This window comes from Triturus cristatus, chromosome 1_1 (genome assembly GCF_964204655.1).
Source record: "Triturus cristatus chromosome 1_1, aTriCri1.1, whole genome shotgun sequence".
In the NCBI taxonomy this organism is placed as follows: Eukaryota; Metazoa; Chordata; class Amphibia; order Caudata; family Salamandridae; genus Triturus; species Triturus cristatus.
Window position 1 is genome coordinate 28151717 of NC_140579.1, and position 18794 is coordinate 28170510.

General features: G+C 46.3%; 1 protein-coding gene and 5 pseudogenes across 1 annotated transcript in view; all 6 read right to left on the minus strand.

The window, feature by feature from the left end:
* LOC146869217 (interferon-induced 35 kDa protein homolog) overlaps window positions 1–18794 on the minus strand; it is a 211855-nt gene that overhangs the window by 153844 nt on the left and 39217 nt on the right. Inside the window, exons 4-5 of the mRNA XM_085644035.1 lie at window positions 4793–4951; window positions 2656–2772 (exon numbers count right to left, since the gene is read on the minus strand). Of these exons, the coding sequence (XP_085500161.1) occupies window positions 2656–2772; window positions 4793–4951 (276 nt within the window). The remainder of the gene's footprint in view (window positions 1–2655; window positions 2773–4792; window positions 4952–18794) is intronic.
* On the minus strand, window positions 5138–6252 carry LOC146869218 (uncharacterized; annotated as a pseudogene).
* On the minus strand, window positions 6367–8613 carry LOC146869219 (uncharacterized; annotated as a pseudogene).
* Window positions 8728–9672, minus strand: LOC146869220 (uncharacterized; annotated as a pseudogene).
* On the minus strand, window positions 10899–11810 carry LOC146869221 (uncharacterized; annotated as a pseudogene).
* LOC146869222 (uncharacterized) lies at window positions 11925–14627 on the minus strand (annotated as a pseudogene).

Sequence of the window (18794 nt, forward strand, 5' to 3'; positions counted from 1 at the left end):
GGGCAGCAAAGGTTTTTACTGGACAAGTACACTTCTGAGACATCTCGTCATTTGGAAAAGTAGATATTGTTTCAAAATTCTACACCGCTAAAGGATAGATGGCGAATAATTTCTTCCAGATCAATGGTGACAAAACAGAGGATCTGGTGATTGTCAAAAACCCTTTCCGGCGCTAATTCCGTTTATCATGAAAGTTTCCTCCTTTCCTCCCTCTTCAATGTTCACCAAGATGGTAGGTGCCTGCATCCTATTGCTATATATTGATGGCTGCAAGTGATTCTGGTCGCCGAACTCTGAATGGTCTGCAGCCTTCAGGTGAGTTTTCAGTTGAGCAAAAAGGGTGTTCCCGTAATCCAACTTGCCATTGACAAGAGAGTATGAGATGGTTGTCTGAGTGCTGATTGGGAGGCAGTTCAAAACCTTCCTCAGCATTTCAGGGTGTGGAAGCACGTGGTGTGGAAAATGTTGACTTGGGTGGTCATGTTGAGTTTGCTGTCAATGACGAGCCCAAGGTTTTGGCATAGGGGTGGTATGTTGGTCCTAGTCCCACGGTCCTTCCCGAGGGTCACAATTTCGGTGTTGTCGGTGTTCAGCTTCAGACAGTTGGTCTTCATCCAGTGGGCAATTTCCATCATACAGGCAATTAACTTGATCTGAGGAGCGGACGTTAATGTAGTAAAAGCAGATGACGCTGTCTGAAGGATCATATATCCATTGAAGATATTAGAGTTCAGGGAAGATCCTTGTGGAACTCCGCAGATGAAGGTTGTGGTGCTAGGCTAATCCATCAGATGAAAGTCCTTGGATTTTAATTTTGTACAGGCATTAGAGGATGATGAGGTGGGAGGCCATGACAAATGCTGCAGAGAGGTCCAGAAGGATGAAGACCACCATAACTCCTCCGTCCAGAGTCACGCCGATGTCATCCATGGCGGCAAAGAGGGCAGTTTCTATGCTGTGTTTGAGTGGTGTTGAGGAGTGATGGTCTTTGAGGTATTGGGTGAGGCATCTGTGGATAGGTCACAGAAAAGATTGGGCTGTAGTCGGCGAGCATTGAAGGGTCCAAGGAGGGTTTCTTCAGCAGTGAGAGGTCACTTGCATGAGTGCATGCATCTGGAATGGCTGCACAAAAGGTGGGGGCGCTTAGAATAGGTGTGCACATGGGGCTGATGGGTTGTAGTCCTCTAGAGTGGGCGTTGTGCGGGGCACTAGTCCGATGGACCACCTTAGTGAATGGACTTCATTTCTTAGCAGTTTTTTTCTGGGGTCATGAAGTTAGCATTGTTTCTCTGGATAAGATCAATAGATGTTTGGTAAGGTCTGTCAGGTCTGGTTGAAGTGCTAGTAAATGGCGGTTATTACTTTTTGCTGAAGAACTGAGATTTTGTTGCAGAAGAATTGACAGTGCATTGAAATCTAATCTGTGTTATTGTGTTATCTGTAGCCCAGCTTTTCTGGCCTTACATCCCAGGCAGAGCTTAGATTGGGACTTCACTTCCTGCTCAGAGTAATGCATTTCAGTTAGGCCTTTACAATTTCAGGCCACCAACTTTAGAATGCATTCTCTTTAGACCTGTGCTGCGCCACTGACTACTCGCAGGTCCGAAGAAGTTTTAAAGTATACGTCTTATAATAAGTCAATTTTTAGCATCTGTCTTTGAGGTATTTCAAGTGACAAGGTACCTTTAAGTGAATGTATCTTGTCTAAAAACATAAAGAAAATGCACAATAATTATAAATTACGCAAATTTAAAATAATAAGTTATTCAATATCATAAACAAATTCTAAGTGTATATGGTCTGTTCATGGATTCCTTTCAGAGGTTGATCCCAGGTAAAAAGAGGAAACTACTAAAACAGAACACTGTCATAGGGACTATTATAGAAATATTAACCTCTCATTGTTCTGTACATTGCACCAATAAACATGTAGCCCTTACTGATCAAGCTTCAGGTGTCAAGATTAAACAGCAAATCTGGTGCACACATGCACCATGCATCCAATTCTGTAAACACATTGAATGTGTGTTAACTACTGTATTGTTTGCCTTGGCTTATTGTGAGCTTATGATAAACCTTTCCCTTTTTATTTTTGGACCAGTCAGTATTTTGACTCAGGCGCCGCTAACGAAAATAATAATATACCTTTTTTTTTAGCATATATAATAAAATTTTAGCTAACAAGGAAAATATGTAATCGGGGGCAAGATCATTCAATAGCATATAGAAGAGCATATAATAGCCTATGCTTCTACTGGAATGGTGATGTCAAGTACGATATTTGGTAGTGAGTTGGCATAATGCAGAAGCCCTTTTCTGACACTAATGAAATAAGAGCATTATCTATCTTAATTTATCTCACATTCAACATTCCTTTTCCCCTAATTCATCTCGCTTGACATACACATTGGATTGAGATCTTGTCACGTGAATTGCGGCCCAGATGTAATTCTCTCCATTTAGAAGCATGTTTGAAACTCCTGGCATTATGTAGTGCAAAACATCACATTGTGGTGAGAGCGTGTTGTGCTTTCACACGTCTATTACATTCACAGTGATAGAAAAAACACATTTTGGCATGAATACCCATCTGCAATTTTCTGACCGGCATAGGCACAACTCCCTCGCAATCTCTTCCTCTAATTTCGCTTTTACCTCCACTTCTTCCTGTGCTATCGCCGTCCTTCTCTCCTCTTCTTTCAGTTGCCTTTGCAGATTAGAGCGTTTCTCAAGCAACATGTCATGTTCCTCTTGTGCCTTCAACAAATTGTTCTGCAAAAGTACAAAACGAAGGTTAAATATGATAAGTAGAAATAGAAAGAAACGGTTATAGGTGACTGCTCGTGAGGAACCTCTGCCTCAAAGTAATGAGTGACATTCTCACACTATAAGGCTGATGTCTTGTCCCACATGTACTCAGCTTTACCCCTCTTTGTCTCCATCTCGCTCTGTTTGGTGTATTCCTCACTTGAGGAGATCACGGCCACCATACCTGGCATGTCTGCCTCCCCCCAAGGGTTGTTTACTAGACTCAGGTGTGTCCATGGCTTAGTCAGGATCAGTGCCTCAATGCATTATGCATCTTCCTCAATCCATAGGGTCTCTCCCTTATTCCAAGGGTTCAACCTCCCCCATGAGGTCTCAGCCTAACTTCTAGTGATAATGTTCTCATGTGAGGTGTTCTACACCAAATGCTGAAAGTCTCTGTCTACCTCAAATAATGTTCTGTTTTCAGAGCTCATATTTTCAGGATTGTTGCTTTTCATTCCTTTCACGCTTTTAATTGATTTTAATCTACTTTTCTCGAATAATTTCTAATTCGTATTGCACCTAAAGGCAAAAATAGATCTTCAGGTATTCAGTTCCTACTCTAGGAGATTTCCAATAGCTACTATTCCTGGTATTCTATGGACAGAGATATTAATTAAGGTGAGGTGCAGATTATTCAAGTGACCCTAAACATCGGCTGCATAATTCATTTAAACGTTTCTCACCCCTTTGCAAAATGTCTTCGTTCCATGCAGCAGGCTCTTCTGCGCATTCTCTTCTCGCGTTTCAATCGCATGCCTCCTTTCGCATGCTGGATAGAGTTGCAGTTCTAACGGCAAGGCCGGTGTGGCTCACACACCCACTCCCAGAGTGGTAGCTTCACTTCTGTTGGGCTGCAGTGGCGAATGTCTGGATTGTGACAGGGTGTTCAGAATTCAGCCTGGGGTGGAGCATTTGTCTTCCAGTTTCCAGAGTTTATACTCCTGGAAAGAATACAGCTATTGAGCAGTCCTTGATCCAGTACAGAGCGTGTCTGCCCATCACCGCAGTACGTACAGAGCAAATAAAGCTGATGATGGCATCAAACTGAACATGCTGCGTGAGAGAGAGCTCTTGTGGCCATGCATACAGCTTGAGGGGGCATACAGGGAAGGACCCTGCTCTAAACCTGTAGGTTGCCATCCAATGCTAGGAGACACTCCAAAGATTATATGGGAGCTTCTTCAGCAACTCCTTCGTGAAGGTTATAACCTTTCTATGGACATCTACTATACTGGAGTAAAGTTCAGTGAAATGCACAGAGCTGGAATATTGAAAATGACTCGGAAAAAACGGACGTTTGAGACAACATTTTCATCTGTAACTTTTTGATACGATGGCTGATTTACAAAAGTAATGTACCATTACGTCTGCAAGACCCTTTTGGTTATGGAGATATATAGGGTTTATAGGTCGTCAAAGAACCCGAGGTACCCAAAGCCAAAAAAACGAAGTTGCATCTTACAATGGTTTTTCATTGTGTACCAAATATAGACAAATTCAAGGTGAAAACCATAGAGTGAAAAATGGGTATCAAGGAAAACTATGTTTTACGGAAATGGGCACAAAATATGGACTTTAGGTACAGAGGTTACTTGTACATCTCTGCATTTGTGGGCACTCATTCTAGCATGTGATTCAGAGGGAATTTTACAAAACATCTTCTTTCTTACACACTGGCTTACACTTGGAAGGCACAAAAGCAGAATTTTCTGCTGGGGCGCCCTACCATTTGCAGAATATGATGAGAAGTGCGTAAGTACATAGACATTGGGCTAAATGGGGCCAGCCTGATGGTTGGGGGACCTTGTAATGAGGGCCGAAGTGCCATCAGTAAGTGTGTCCTGGTGGATGGGTTGGTATTCGAGTCACAATGTCACCTACTGCCCTGCTGCAGTGTTTGTTTTTCAGCACCAAGTACCATCCCAGCTCAGACCCCCAGAAGCAAACCTCAGACCCATGACTGTGCATTCCAAGGACAAACCTTCCAAATAGATTCCAGCTCCGCGTCTGCTCGTTTCCCATCTTCAAGCCTTTTGACCAATGGTGCGGACCGAGCCTTTATCTGTTCTTCCAATTTCTCTGCTTCAGATCTTGTCTTTTCCAACTCATTTTTATCTTTTTCAAACTGTGTGTAAGCAGCCTAGGGGCGAGGAAGAGGTTATTAGAGTATGTGATCCCAAATCTTAGTCAAATTTGACAATCTAGTGTCAGGGTATGATGTCAGCACACTGGAATGGTTTAGACATGTGCCCACACCGTTCATTGATCCATACCCTGGAAAAATGAACCCACACGTGCAATGCATTACCCCCGAGCATCGGATCTCTCAGTGCACTGCACTAACTACTAAGCACCTGAGCCCACTGTACACTGCACTCCAATAACCCCAGAACATCTGATCCAATAATGCACTGCAGTAGCCCCAGAGGGTCTGATCCCGCAGTGCACTAACTCCAGAGCATCTGAACCCACAGTCCACTGCACTAATAACGGAGCATCTGATCCCAAAGTACACTGTACTGATGACTAATCATATGATCTCACAGTACACTGCACTAACTCCAGAGCATCTCATCCCACAGTGCAGTGCTCTAACCCAAGCGCATCTGATCCCAAACGACACTGCACTAACCACGGAGCAGATATTCCCACATTACACTGCACTAACCACGGAGAATTTGATCCCACAGTACACTGCACTAACCCCAGACCATCTGATCCCACAGTACACTGCACTAACCCCAGACCATCTGATCCCACAGTACACTGCACTAACTACAAAGCATCTGATCCTACAGTACACTTCACTGACCACTGAGCATCTGATCCCACAGTACACTGCACTCACCACTGAACATATAATCCCACAGTACACTGCACTAACCACTGAGCATCTGATCACACAGTACAGTGAACTAACCATTGAGCATATGATCCCACATTACACTGCACTCACCACTGAACATATAATCCCACAGTACACTGCACTAACCACTGAGCATCTGGTCACACAGTACAGTGAACTAACCATTGAGCATATGATCCCACAGTACACTGCACTAACCACAGAGTGTCTGATCCCACAGTGCATTGCAGTAAGCCCACAAGGTCTGATCCTACAGTGCACAGCAGTAACCCCAGATCATTTGATCCCACACTGCACTAATCATTGAGCATCTTACCCCACAGTACACCGCACTACCCCAGAACATCTGCTCCCACAGTGCAGCGCTCTAACCCCAGAACATCTGATCCCACAGTACACGTCACTAACCACTGAGCATATGATCCCACAGTATATTGCACTAACCCCAGAATATCTGATCTCACAGTGCAGTGCTCTAAACCGAGCATCGGATCTCACAGTGCACTGCACTACCTACTAAGCACCTGAGTCCACTGTACACTGCACTGCAATAACCCCAGAGCATCTGATCCCATAATGCACTGAGGTAACCCCAGATGGTCTGATCCCGCAGTGCACTAACTCTAGAGCATTTGATCCCACAGTCCACTGCACTAACCCCAGAGCATATGATCCCACGGTACACTGTACTAACCACTGAGCATCTGATTCACACAATACACTGCACTAACCCCAGAACATCTCATCCCACAGTACACTGCACTAACCATGGAGCCTCTGATCCCACAGTACACTGCACTAACTCCAGAACATCTGATCCCACAGTACACTGCACTATCCATCAAGCATCTGATCCCACAGCACAGTGCACTAACCATCAAGCATCTGATCCCACAGCACAGTGCACTAACCACTGATCATCTGATTCCACAGTACACTGCACTATCCATCAAGCATCTGATCCCACAGCACAGTGCACTAACCACTGATCATCTGATTCCACAGTACACTGCACTATCCATCAAGCATCTGATCCCACAGTACACTGCACTATCCATCAAGCATCTGATCCCACAGTACAGTGCACTAACCACTGATCATCTGATTCGACAGTACACTGCACCAACCCCAGAACCTCTGGTCCCACAGTGCAGTGCTCTAACTCCAGCACATCTGATCCCACTGTACACTGCACTCACCACTGAACATATAATCCCACAGTACACTGCACTAACCACTGAGCATCTGATCACACAGTACACTGAACTAACCATTGAACATATAATCCCACAGTACACTACACTAACACTGAGCATCTGATCACACAGTACAGTGAACTAACCATTGAGCATATGATCCCACAGTACACTGCACTAACCACAGAGCGTCTGATCCCACAGTGCATTGCAGTAAGCCCATAAGGTCTGATCCTACAGTGCACAGCACTAGCCCCAGAGCATTTGATCCCACACTGCACTAATCATTGAGCATCTTACCCCACAGTACACTGCACTACCCCAGAACATCTGCTCCCTCAGTGCAGCGCTCTAACCCCAGAACATCTGATCCCACAGTACACTGCACTAACCACTGAGCATATGATCCCACAGTATATTTCACTAACCCCAGAACATCTGATCACACCGTGCAGTGCTCTAACCCAAGCATAGGATCTCACAGTGCCCTGCACTACTTACTAAGCACCTAAGCCCACTGTACACTGCACTGCAATAACCCCAGAGCATCTGATCCCATAATGCACTAAGGTAACCCCAGATGGTCTGATCCCGCAGTGCACTAACTCTAGAGCATTTGATCCCACAGTCCACTGCACTAACCCCAGAGCATATGCTCCCACAGTACACTTCACTAACCACTGAGCATATGATTCACACAATACACTGCACTAACCCCAGAACATCTCATCCCACAGTACACTGCACTAACCATGGAGCCTCTGATCCCACAGTACAATGCACTAACTCCAGAACATCTGATCCCACAGTACACTGCACTATCCATAAAGCATCTGATCCCGCAGCACAGTGCACTAACCACTGATCATCTGATTCCACAGTACACTGCACCAACCCCAGAACCTCTGGTCCCACAGTGCAGTGCTCTAACTCCAGTGCATCTGATCCCACTGTACACTGCACTCACCACTGAACATATAATCCCACAGTACACTGCACTAACCACTGAGCATCTGATCACACAGTACACTGAACTAACCACGGAGCAGATATTCCCACATTACACTGCACTAACCACGGAGAATTTGATCTCACAGTACACTGCACTAACCCCAGACCATCTGATCCCACAGCACACTGCACTAACTACGAAGCATCTGATCCCACAGTACACTGCACTAACTATGAAGCATCTGATCCTACAGTACACTTCACTGACCACTGAGCATCTGATCCCACAGTACAATGCACTCACCACTGAACATATAATCCCACAGTACACTGCACTAACCACTGAGCATCTGATCACACAGTACAGTGAACTAACCATTGAGCATATGATCCCACAGTACACTGCACTAACCACAGAGTGTCTAATCCCACAGTGCATTGCAGTAAGCCCACAAGGTCTGATCCTACAGTGCACAGCAGTAACCCCAGATCATTTGATCCCACACTGCACTAATCATTGAGCATCTTACCCCACAGTACACCGCACTACCCCAGAACATCTGCTCCCACAGTGCAGCGCTCTAACCCCAGAACATCTGATCCCACAGTACACGTCACTAACCACTGAGCATATGCTCCCACAGTATATTGCACTAACCCCAGAATATCTGATCTCACAGTGCAGTGCTCTAACCCGAGCATAGGATCTCACAGTACACTGCACTACTTACTAAGCACCTAAGCCCACTGTACACTGCACTGCAATAACCCCAGAGCATCTGATCCCATAATGCACTGAGGTAACCCCAGATGGTCTGATCCCGCAGTGCACTAACTCTAGAGCATTTGATCCCACAGTCCACTGCACTAACCCCAGAGCATATGATCCCACAGTACACTGTACTAACCACTGAGCATCTGATTCACACAATACACTGCACTAACCCCAGAACATCTCATCCCACAGTACACTGCACTAACCATGGAGCCTCTGATCCCACAGTACACTGCACTAACTCCAGAACATCTGATCCCACAGTACACTGCACTATCCATCAAGCATCTGATCCCACAGCACAGTGCACTAACCATCAAGCATCTGATCTCACAGCACAGTGCACTAACCACTGATCATCTGATTCCACAGTACACTGCACTATCCATCAAGCATCTGATCCCACAGCACAGTGCACTAACCACTGATCATCTGATTCCACAGTACACTGCACTATCCATCAAGCATCTGATCCCACAGTACACTGCACTACTCATCAAGCATCTGATCCCACAGTACACTGCACTATCCATCAAGCATCTGATCCCACAGCACAGTGCACTAACCATCAAGCATCTGATCTCACAGCACAGTGCACTAACCACTGATCATCTGATTCCACAGTACACTGCACTGTCCATCAAGCATCTGATCCCACAGCACAGTGCACTAACCACTGATCATCTGATTCCACAGTACACTGCACTATCCATCAAGCATCTGATCCCACAGTACACTGCACTATCCATCAAGCATCTGATCCCACAGTACACTGCACTATCCATCAAGCATCTGATCCCACAGCACAGTGCACTAACCACTGATCATCTGATTCCACAGTACACTGCACCAACCCCAGAACCTCTGGTCCCACAGTGCAGTGCTCTAACTCCAGCACATCTGATCCCACTGTACACTGCACTCACCACTGAACATATAATCCCACAGTACACTGCACTAACCACTGAGCATCTGATCACACAGTACAGTGAACTAACCATTGAGCATATGATCCCACAGTACACTGCACTAACCAGAGCGTCTGATCCCACAGTGCATTGCAGTAAGCCCATAAGGTCTGATCCTACAGTGCACAGCACTAGCCCCAGAGCATTTGATCCCACACTGCACTAATCATTGAGCATCTTACCCCACAGTACACTGCACTACCCCAGAACATCTGCTCCCTCAGTGCAGCGCTCTAACCCCAGAACATCTGATCCCACAGTACACTGCACTAACCACTGAGCATATGATCCCACAGTATATTCCACTAACCCCAGAACATCTGATCACACAGTGCAGTGCTCTAACCCGAGCATAGGATCTCACAGTGCACTGCACTACTTACTAAGCACCTAAGCCCACTGTACACTGCACTGCAATAACCCCAGAGCATCTGATCCCATAATGCACTAAGGTAACCCCAGATGGTCTGATCCCGCAGTGCACTAACTCTAGAGCATTTGATCCCACAGTCCACTGCACTAACCCCAGAGCATATGCTCCCACAGTACACTTCACTAACCACTGAGCATATGATTCACACAATACACTGCACTAACCCCAGAACATCTCATCCCACAGTACACTGCACTAACCATGGAGCCTCTGATCCCACAGTACACTGCACTAACTCCAGAACATCTGATCCCACAGTACACTGCACTATCCATCAAGCATCTGATCCCACAGCACAGTGCACTAACCATCAAGCATCTGATCTCACAGCACAGTGCACTAACCACTGATCATCTGATTCCACAGTACACTGCACTATCCATCAAGCATCTGATCCCACAGCACAGTGCACTAACCACTGATCATCTGATTCCACAGTACACTGCACTATCCATCAAGCATCTGATCCCACAGTACACTGCACTACTCATCAAGCATCTGATCCCACAGTACACTGCACTATCCATCAAGCATCTGATCCCACAGCACAGTGCACTAACCACTGATCATCTGATTCCACAGTACACTGCACCAACCCCAGTACCTCTGGTCCCACAGTGCAGCCCTCTAACCCCAGAACATCTAATCCCACAGTTCACTGCACTAACCACTGAGAATACGACCCCACAGTACACTGCACTAACCCCAAAACATCTGATCCCACAGAATACGTCACTAACCCCAGAAAGTCTGATCCCACAGGGCTTTGCAACATTGCAATAACCCCATAGGGACTGATCCTACAGTGCACTGCACTAACCCCAGAGCATCTGATCCCACAGTACACTGCACTATCCATAAAGCATCTGATCCCGCAGCACAGTGCACTAACCACTGATCATCTGATTCCACAGTACACTGCACCAACCCCAGAACCTCTGGTCCCACAGTGCAGTGCTCTAACTCCAGTGCATCTGATCCCACTGTACACTGCACTCACCACTGAACATATAATCCCACAGTACACTGCACTAACCACTGAGCATCTGATCACACAGTACACTGAACTAACCACGGAGCAGATATTCCCACATTACACTGCACTAACCACGGAGAATTTGATCTCACAGTACACTGCACTAACCCCAGACCATCTGATCCCACAGCACACTGCACTAACTACGAAGCATCTGATCCCACAGTACACTGCACTAACTACGAAGCATCTGATCCCACAGTACACTGCACTAACTACGAAGCATCTGATCCTACAGTACACTTCACTGACCACTGAGCATCTGATCCCACAGTACAATGCACTCACCACTGAACATATAATCCCACAGTACACTGCACTAACCACTGAGCATCTGGTCACACAGTACAGTGAACTAACCATTGAGCATATGATCCCACAGTACACTGCACTAACCACAGAGTGTCTAATCCCACAGTGCATTGCAGTAAGCCCACAAGGTCTGATCCTACAGTGCACAGCAGTAACCCCAGATCATTTGATCCCACACTGCACTAATCATTGAGCATCTTACCCCACAGTACACCGCACTACCCCAGAACATCTGCTCCCACAGTGCAGCGCTCTAACCCCAGAACATCTGATCCCACAGTACACGTCACTAACCACTGAGCATATGCTCCCACAGTATATTGCACTAACCCCAGAATATCTGATCTCACAGTGCAGTGCTCTAACCCGAGCATAGGATCTCACAGTACACTGCACTACTTACTAAGCACCTAAGCCCACTGTACACTGCACTGCAATAACCCCTAGAGCATCTGATCCCATAATGCACTGAGGTAACCCCAGATGGTCTGATCCCGCAGTGCACTAACTCTAGAGCATTTGATCCCACAGTCCACTGCACTAACCCCAGAGCATATGATCCCACAGTACACTGTACTAACCACTGAGCATCTGATTCACACAATACACTGCACTAACCCCAGAACATCGCATCCCACAGTACACTGCACTAACCATGGAGCCTCTGATCCCACAGTACACTGCACTAACTCCAGAACATCTGATCCCACAGTACACTGCACTATCCATCAAGCATCTGATCCCACAGCACAGTGCACTAACCATCAAGCATCTGATCTCACAGCACAGTGCACTAACCAATGATCATCTGATTCCACAGTACACTGCACTATCCATCAAGCATCTGATCCCACAGCACAGTGCACTAACCACTGATCATCTGATTCCACAGTACACTGCACTATCCATCAAGCATCTGATCCCACAGTACACTGCACTACTCATCAAGCATCTGATCCCACAGTACACTGCACTATCCATCAAGCATCTGATCCCACAGCACAGTGCACTAACCATCAAGCATCTGATCTCACAGCACAGTGCACTAACCACTGATCATCTGATTCCACAGTACACTGCACTATCCATCAAGCATCTGATCCCACAGCACAGTGCACTAACTACTGATCATCTGATTCCACAGTACAGTGCACTATCCATCAAGCATCTGATCCCACAGTACACTGCACTATCCATCAAGCATCTGATCCCACAGTACACTGCACTATCCATCAAGCATCTGATCCCACAGCACAGTGCACTAACCACTGATCATCTGATTCCACAGTACACTGCACCAACCCCAGAACCTCTGGTCCCACAGTGCAGTGCTCTAACTACAGCACATCTGATCCCACTGTACACTGCACTCACCACTGAACATATAATCCCACAGTACACTGCACTAACCACTGAGCATCTGATCACACAGTACAGTGAACTAACCATTGAGCATATGATCCCACAGTACACTGCACTAACCACAGAGCGTCTGATCCCACAGTGCATTGCAGTAAGCCCATAAGGTCTGATCCTACAGTGCACAGCACTAGCCCCAGAGCATTTGATCCCACACTGCACTAATCATTGAGCATCTTACCCCACAGTACACTGCACTACCCCAGAACATCTGCTCCCTCAGTGCAGCGCTCTAACCCCAGAACATCTGATCCCACAGTACACTGCACTAACCACTGAGCATATGATCCCACAGTATATTTCACTAACCCCAGAACATCTGATCACACAGTGCAGTGCTCTAACCCAAGCATAGGATCTCACAGTGCCCTGCACTACTTACTAAGCACCTAAGCCCACTGTACACTGCACTGCAATAACCCCAGAGCATCTGATCCCATAATGCACTAAGGTAACCCCAGATGGTCTGATCCCGCAGTGCACTAACTCTAGAGCATTTGATCCCACAGTCCACTGCACTAACCCCAGAGCATATGCTCCCACAGTACACTTCACTAACCACTGAGCATATGATTCACACAATACACTGCACTAACCCCAGAACATCTCATCCCACAGTACACTGCACTAACCATGGAGCCTCTGATCCTACAGTACAATGCACTAACTCCAGAACATCTAATCCCACAGTACACTGCACTATCCATCAAGCATCTGATCCCACAGTAAACTGCACTATCCATAAAGCATCTGATCCCACAGCACAGTGCACTAACCACTGATCATCTGATTCCACAGTACACTGCACCAACCCCAGAACCTCTGGTCCCACAGTGCAGTGCTCTAACTCCAGTGCATCTGATCCCACTGTACACTGCACTCACCACTGAACATATAATCCCACAGTACACTGCACTAACCACTGAGCATCTGATCACACAGTACACTGAACTAACCATTGAGCATATGATCCCACAGTACACTGCACTAACCACAGAGCGTCTGATACCACAGTGCATTGCAGTAAGCCCATAAGGTCTGATCCAACAGTGCACAGCACTAACCCCAGAGAATTTGATCCCACACTGCACTAACCACTGAGTATCTGACCCCACAGTACACTGCACTACCCCAGAAGATCTGATCCCACAGTGCAGCCCTCTAACCCCAGAACATCTAATCCCACAGTTCACTGCACTAACCACTGAGAATACGACCCCACAGTACACTGCACTAACCCCAAAACATCTGATCCCACAGAATACGTCACTAACCCCAGAAAGTCTGATCCCACAGGGCTTTGCAACATTGCAATAACCCCATAGGGACTGATCCTACAGTGCACTGCACTAACCCCAGAGCATCTGATCCCATAATGCACTAAGGTAACCCCAGATGGTCTGATCCCGCAGTGCACTAACTCTAGAGCATTTGATCTCAAAGTGCACTGCACTACCCCAGATCAGCTGGTTCCACAGAGCACTGCACTAACCCTGGAGCATATGACAGCACAGCACTACCTACTGCACTAACAGTACACCACACTATCTCAATGGCATCCCATCACACACTGCAGTACCCATTAAAAACCACAGTACACTAGATAAACTCCAGAACATCCCATCACATAGTACACTGCAATAACCCTGGAGCATTTGAGCTCGCAGTACATTGTACTAGCCCATAAGCATCTGAGACCATGGAATCTCAAGATACAGCACAACACCCTTGGGACCTCAATCCCACTGAATACTGCACAAAGCCCAGGGAATGGCAGGGCACTGTGCACGACACAGATACCTGGGCATCAGAGCCACAGGACACTGCAATAACCCTGGAGCATTTGAGCCCGCAGTACATTATACGAGCCCATAAGCATCCGAGACCATGGAAACTCAAGATACAGTACAACACCCTTGGGACCTCAATCCCACTGAATACTGCACAAAGCCCAGGGAATGGCAGGGCACTGTGCACGACACAGATACCTGGGCATCAGAGCCACAGGACACTGCACTAACTTACCCATTCACATCTAACCCCAAAATACACTGCGCTATCTCCTTGAATTTCTAGACCCGTCAACTGCTTTCAAACTGAGTGACGGACCCAAATCATGGGTTAAAGTGGTTAGTGTGGGAGTTGAAGGAGGACTTTAATCACTCTTACAACAGTTGCACTCTCTACCAAGGTCTGCCGAGGGAGTGTACAGCTACTTTTGAAATTGTGAAAAGGGTCGCCAAGGACGAGTGCTCCCCATCTTTTTGTTTACTTTACACTTCAATGATTTGGGGTTGAGCCTTGGTACAAGCAGACTCATCAAAAATCAATGGTAAGGGCTGCCCCTTTTTTATATGCTGGTGATACCACCCTTTTATCTAGGAGTGCGATTGGATTGGATCGTTTCTTGACCAACTATGTCAGCTACAGGCAATAGCTAGACCTGGAAACATGTTTCCAATTCAAAAGCAATGTCAATTGGCCCAGGGAAAATGAAGTTAAAACCTTTTACGGTGAAAGTTGTGATGCTAAAGAGGGTTCTCATTTAGGAGTCATCTTACTGGGAAGTTTGAAACTTTGCAAACTCTAATGAGGAGCTATAGATGTGGTCTATTCTTAAGGTTTAGAAGGCAAAGAGTGCTAATTCAAGTTCTCCGTAGGTTGAAGTAAAATTAATTTCTCTATTGGGCTCTAAGGCTTTGGTTACCTGGAGGATAAGATAAGCTGCACTCCCAGAGTTGTGAGAATATCAGTCTGGACTAAACCTTTTGTAGAGCTGATCAGGGCAACTTTGAAATACAATTTTGTAAGGAGAACTCCTACTTTGATTTCTTGGCTGCAAAGTGTCCAGACATTGGATATGTGGTAAGTTATAAACAAAACAGTAAGTACTTCACCTTTTGAACTCACAAAGCAGTCAGTGAAGGCTCGTGCCTCGATTAAGAAGGCTCAGGGGCTAGAATCATACCTGCATTGGGTGCATGGAAAGAAACCTACTGTTCTGGTTTAGGATTGGCTTGATTCAGGAGCTGCACAACAGGATTTCTGAGCCGGTCCCTGTCCTGTGCCAGTGTGATTGGAATTCCTTCCACTCCTCCATGGGCTACTTTATGTGCAAAACCTGCGAGGGTCCAATTGTTAAGTACTTAAGAACAGTATTACAGGCACTGGATAATTTCAACTGTATCAATTGAATTATGTTGAATATTAATTTCATTTCATGGTCAGTCTCAAGATTTAGTAAATTGCCCCTCGGATTTAAAAATATTAGAATGATTGATTATAATTGATGCGGTGTATTTTTCTAAATTCTCTATAAATTATAATTGATGTGTTGTAATTGGTCTCAGAACTAGAAGCAATTTTAATTTGTTATGCTACACATTGTGTTGTAATGATCTGTATAACTGTATGTCTTTTCAAAGGTGCTACTAGCTTACATAAAAGAGGTTTTGGCTGCCTTACTGCATCCGTTATTAGCTATGCATTTGTAATGGGGTGCTTGTTCGCAAGTAAAACTTTTGAACTTTGCTATCCATCTCGGCTTTGGTGCACAAAAAACCTGAGTATGCTTCTATTCTTTTGAAAACTTCACATTTGTGTAATGTGAAGGCCAAAATCCAATGATTTTGGGCTTTGAGCGCTGATATTGTCCATTAAATGATGCATGAATTTATAAGGAAGAAAGTTCCTGCCCATTTTCTTTAACAGGTCAGGGAGGGCTGCACTACCTCATCCTTGTGTCAGCCACTTGAAATAGTCTCCCCAGTTACCTCGGCCTTTTCTTCAAATGAAGGGAGGTTTCCAAATACCCTTGAGACCTGCCTGTTGTAGTCTTCTACTTTTTGTTAAGCTTTTATGTGCCAAGCAACATGCTGGCATGTGGGAGTACTGTATACAACTTCCCTCCATATACATCACATTAGTTATCTAGTATTTTGGCCTAACTTTGTTATATTTTATAATAGTTGATTTTATGGAGTGCTTCATACCCCTGAAATGACATCAAAGCAGATTAGTGGACACTTGTCATGCTAATCAGTGGCAAGGCATGGTTGAATGGATGTTCAATCGTGATATGAAGAGTATTTGAAGTGTTTTGGTGGAAGAGGTGTGGCGCCGCAGCCAGGGCGACTGACTCCGGAATCTGGGGATCACAGTTCGATCCCCGGCGCCGGCGGCAGATTAGCCCAGCACCATGTGACTCTGGGCAATAGCTTGCTTAATCTTCCCGACGGCCCCCAGCGCCTAGAGACCCTTACGGGTGATTGTTCGCGCTTTACAAATGTGGATTACTATGTTTATAAATGTTTGCTGGTAAAAGACTTCATTCACTTTTCATATGGCATGCAGCATTGTAGGAAAGTGCCCCTGTTTGACATGGTCACCTCCACTTTTTGCCTGGGCCATGATGAGATTTCGACTTGAAGTGCACTGGGTTCCTACTAACCTGGTCCCCAGTGCCAGGTTTCTTTCCCAAAAACTGTACAATTGTTTCCCCAGTTGGCAATACCTTTGGCCCACTCTGTAAATTCCTAGTAAATGGTACCCCTGGAACCTAGGGCCTGGGGTATTAAAGAGGGTCACCCAAGGGCTGCAGCACGAATTGTGCCACCCTAGGGGACCCCTCACCAAACACATTAAAGACGGCCACTGCAGGCTGCGTATTTTGGTGCAGACAAAAGTGAAATAAAGACATGGCACACAAGCATGGGTGTCATGTCCCCTAACACTGCATGAAGTATTTGTTAGTCATCCCTACGGCAGACCTTATACCCCTAAGGCAGAGTGCTTAATACTAGGGCACACCTGTATGAGCAGATATGCCCCTGTACTGTCAGTTCCATTACTACCAATGCAAGGGAACAGGGAAGCCATTTTAGAACATGTGTAGGACAATGGTGAAAATGACTTCCCCAACTACATAATGGCTTCACTGAAGATAGGGATGTTTGGTATCAAACATCCCATATTAAAAATCCCACACTGATTCCAACGTTGGATATATTAATACAGGCATTCAGAGGGCACCTTAGAGGTGCCCGCTGAAAACCTACCAGCCTCAGGTGTGTTGGCTGACTAGCCTCTGCCAGCCTGCCACCAGAGACATTTCTGACCTCCCAGAGTGAGGGCATTTGCTCTCAGGAGGTCAGAAACAAAGTCTACACAGAATGAGGGTGTTCAAATCCCCTCCCTCAGGATGACCAACTGATTAGCACTCCTAGGCCAGCAAGCTTCAAAGAAGCTCCCGCCTTTGAAATGCAAACCTAGCCCCCCTCATAGGAGAGGAGGCTGAACCTCCTTTTCCCTGAGCCCTTTGGCACCTGAACAGGCAGGAAATTAGCTAGTCGGGTAGGTGTGCACACCACCAGGGTAGTCCCACCCCTAAGATGGCCTACCCTGATGTGGGTATGACTTTTCAGAAGAGGCCATCTTTATGTTGGCACACTTAGAAACTCTGAGGTAGGGTTACGCCCACTTCCCATAGGAAGTGGTCATAGAGTGGGCATAGTGACCCCAGGTGTCAGTAGCCCATTGGCTACCACCCTTCATTCCCATAAGACACCTACATTTTGTATTCAGTGGAGCCCTTGGCCCCAGGAAATTATATCAAATATGTAGAAGGATGTGAAGAGCCGCAACTGCAAGAACAGAAGTCCTAGCAGCTGACTTGGTACCAACCCTCCTGCCCTGCCTGCTGACTTTGACAATTGCGCCAAAAGGAGACTTGTCCTGCAGCTTCTAAGTCCCCAAAGCCCGGGAGACCTGCCAGCACTTCATCCAGGAACCAAGACCTCCTGAGAAGTAGCAAACCTGCTTCCCTACATCCTGTAGGGATCCAAAGACACCTGAGAGGACTTCGTGACCACAGAAGCCCAATGCCTGAAGACATCACTGCACCGTTGCTGCAAGCCTGAGTTGAAGTGGGCCAATAGTGTCAGCATGGTCCCTCAGCCCCCCAGAGACTGAATCCAGTGTGGTGACACCTCTCGTGGACTCCCTAACAGCGTCTGCAGCCTCTGCATG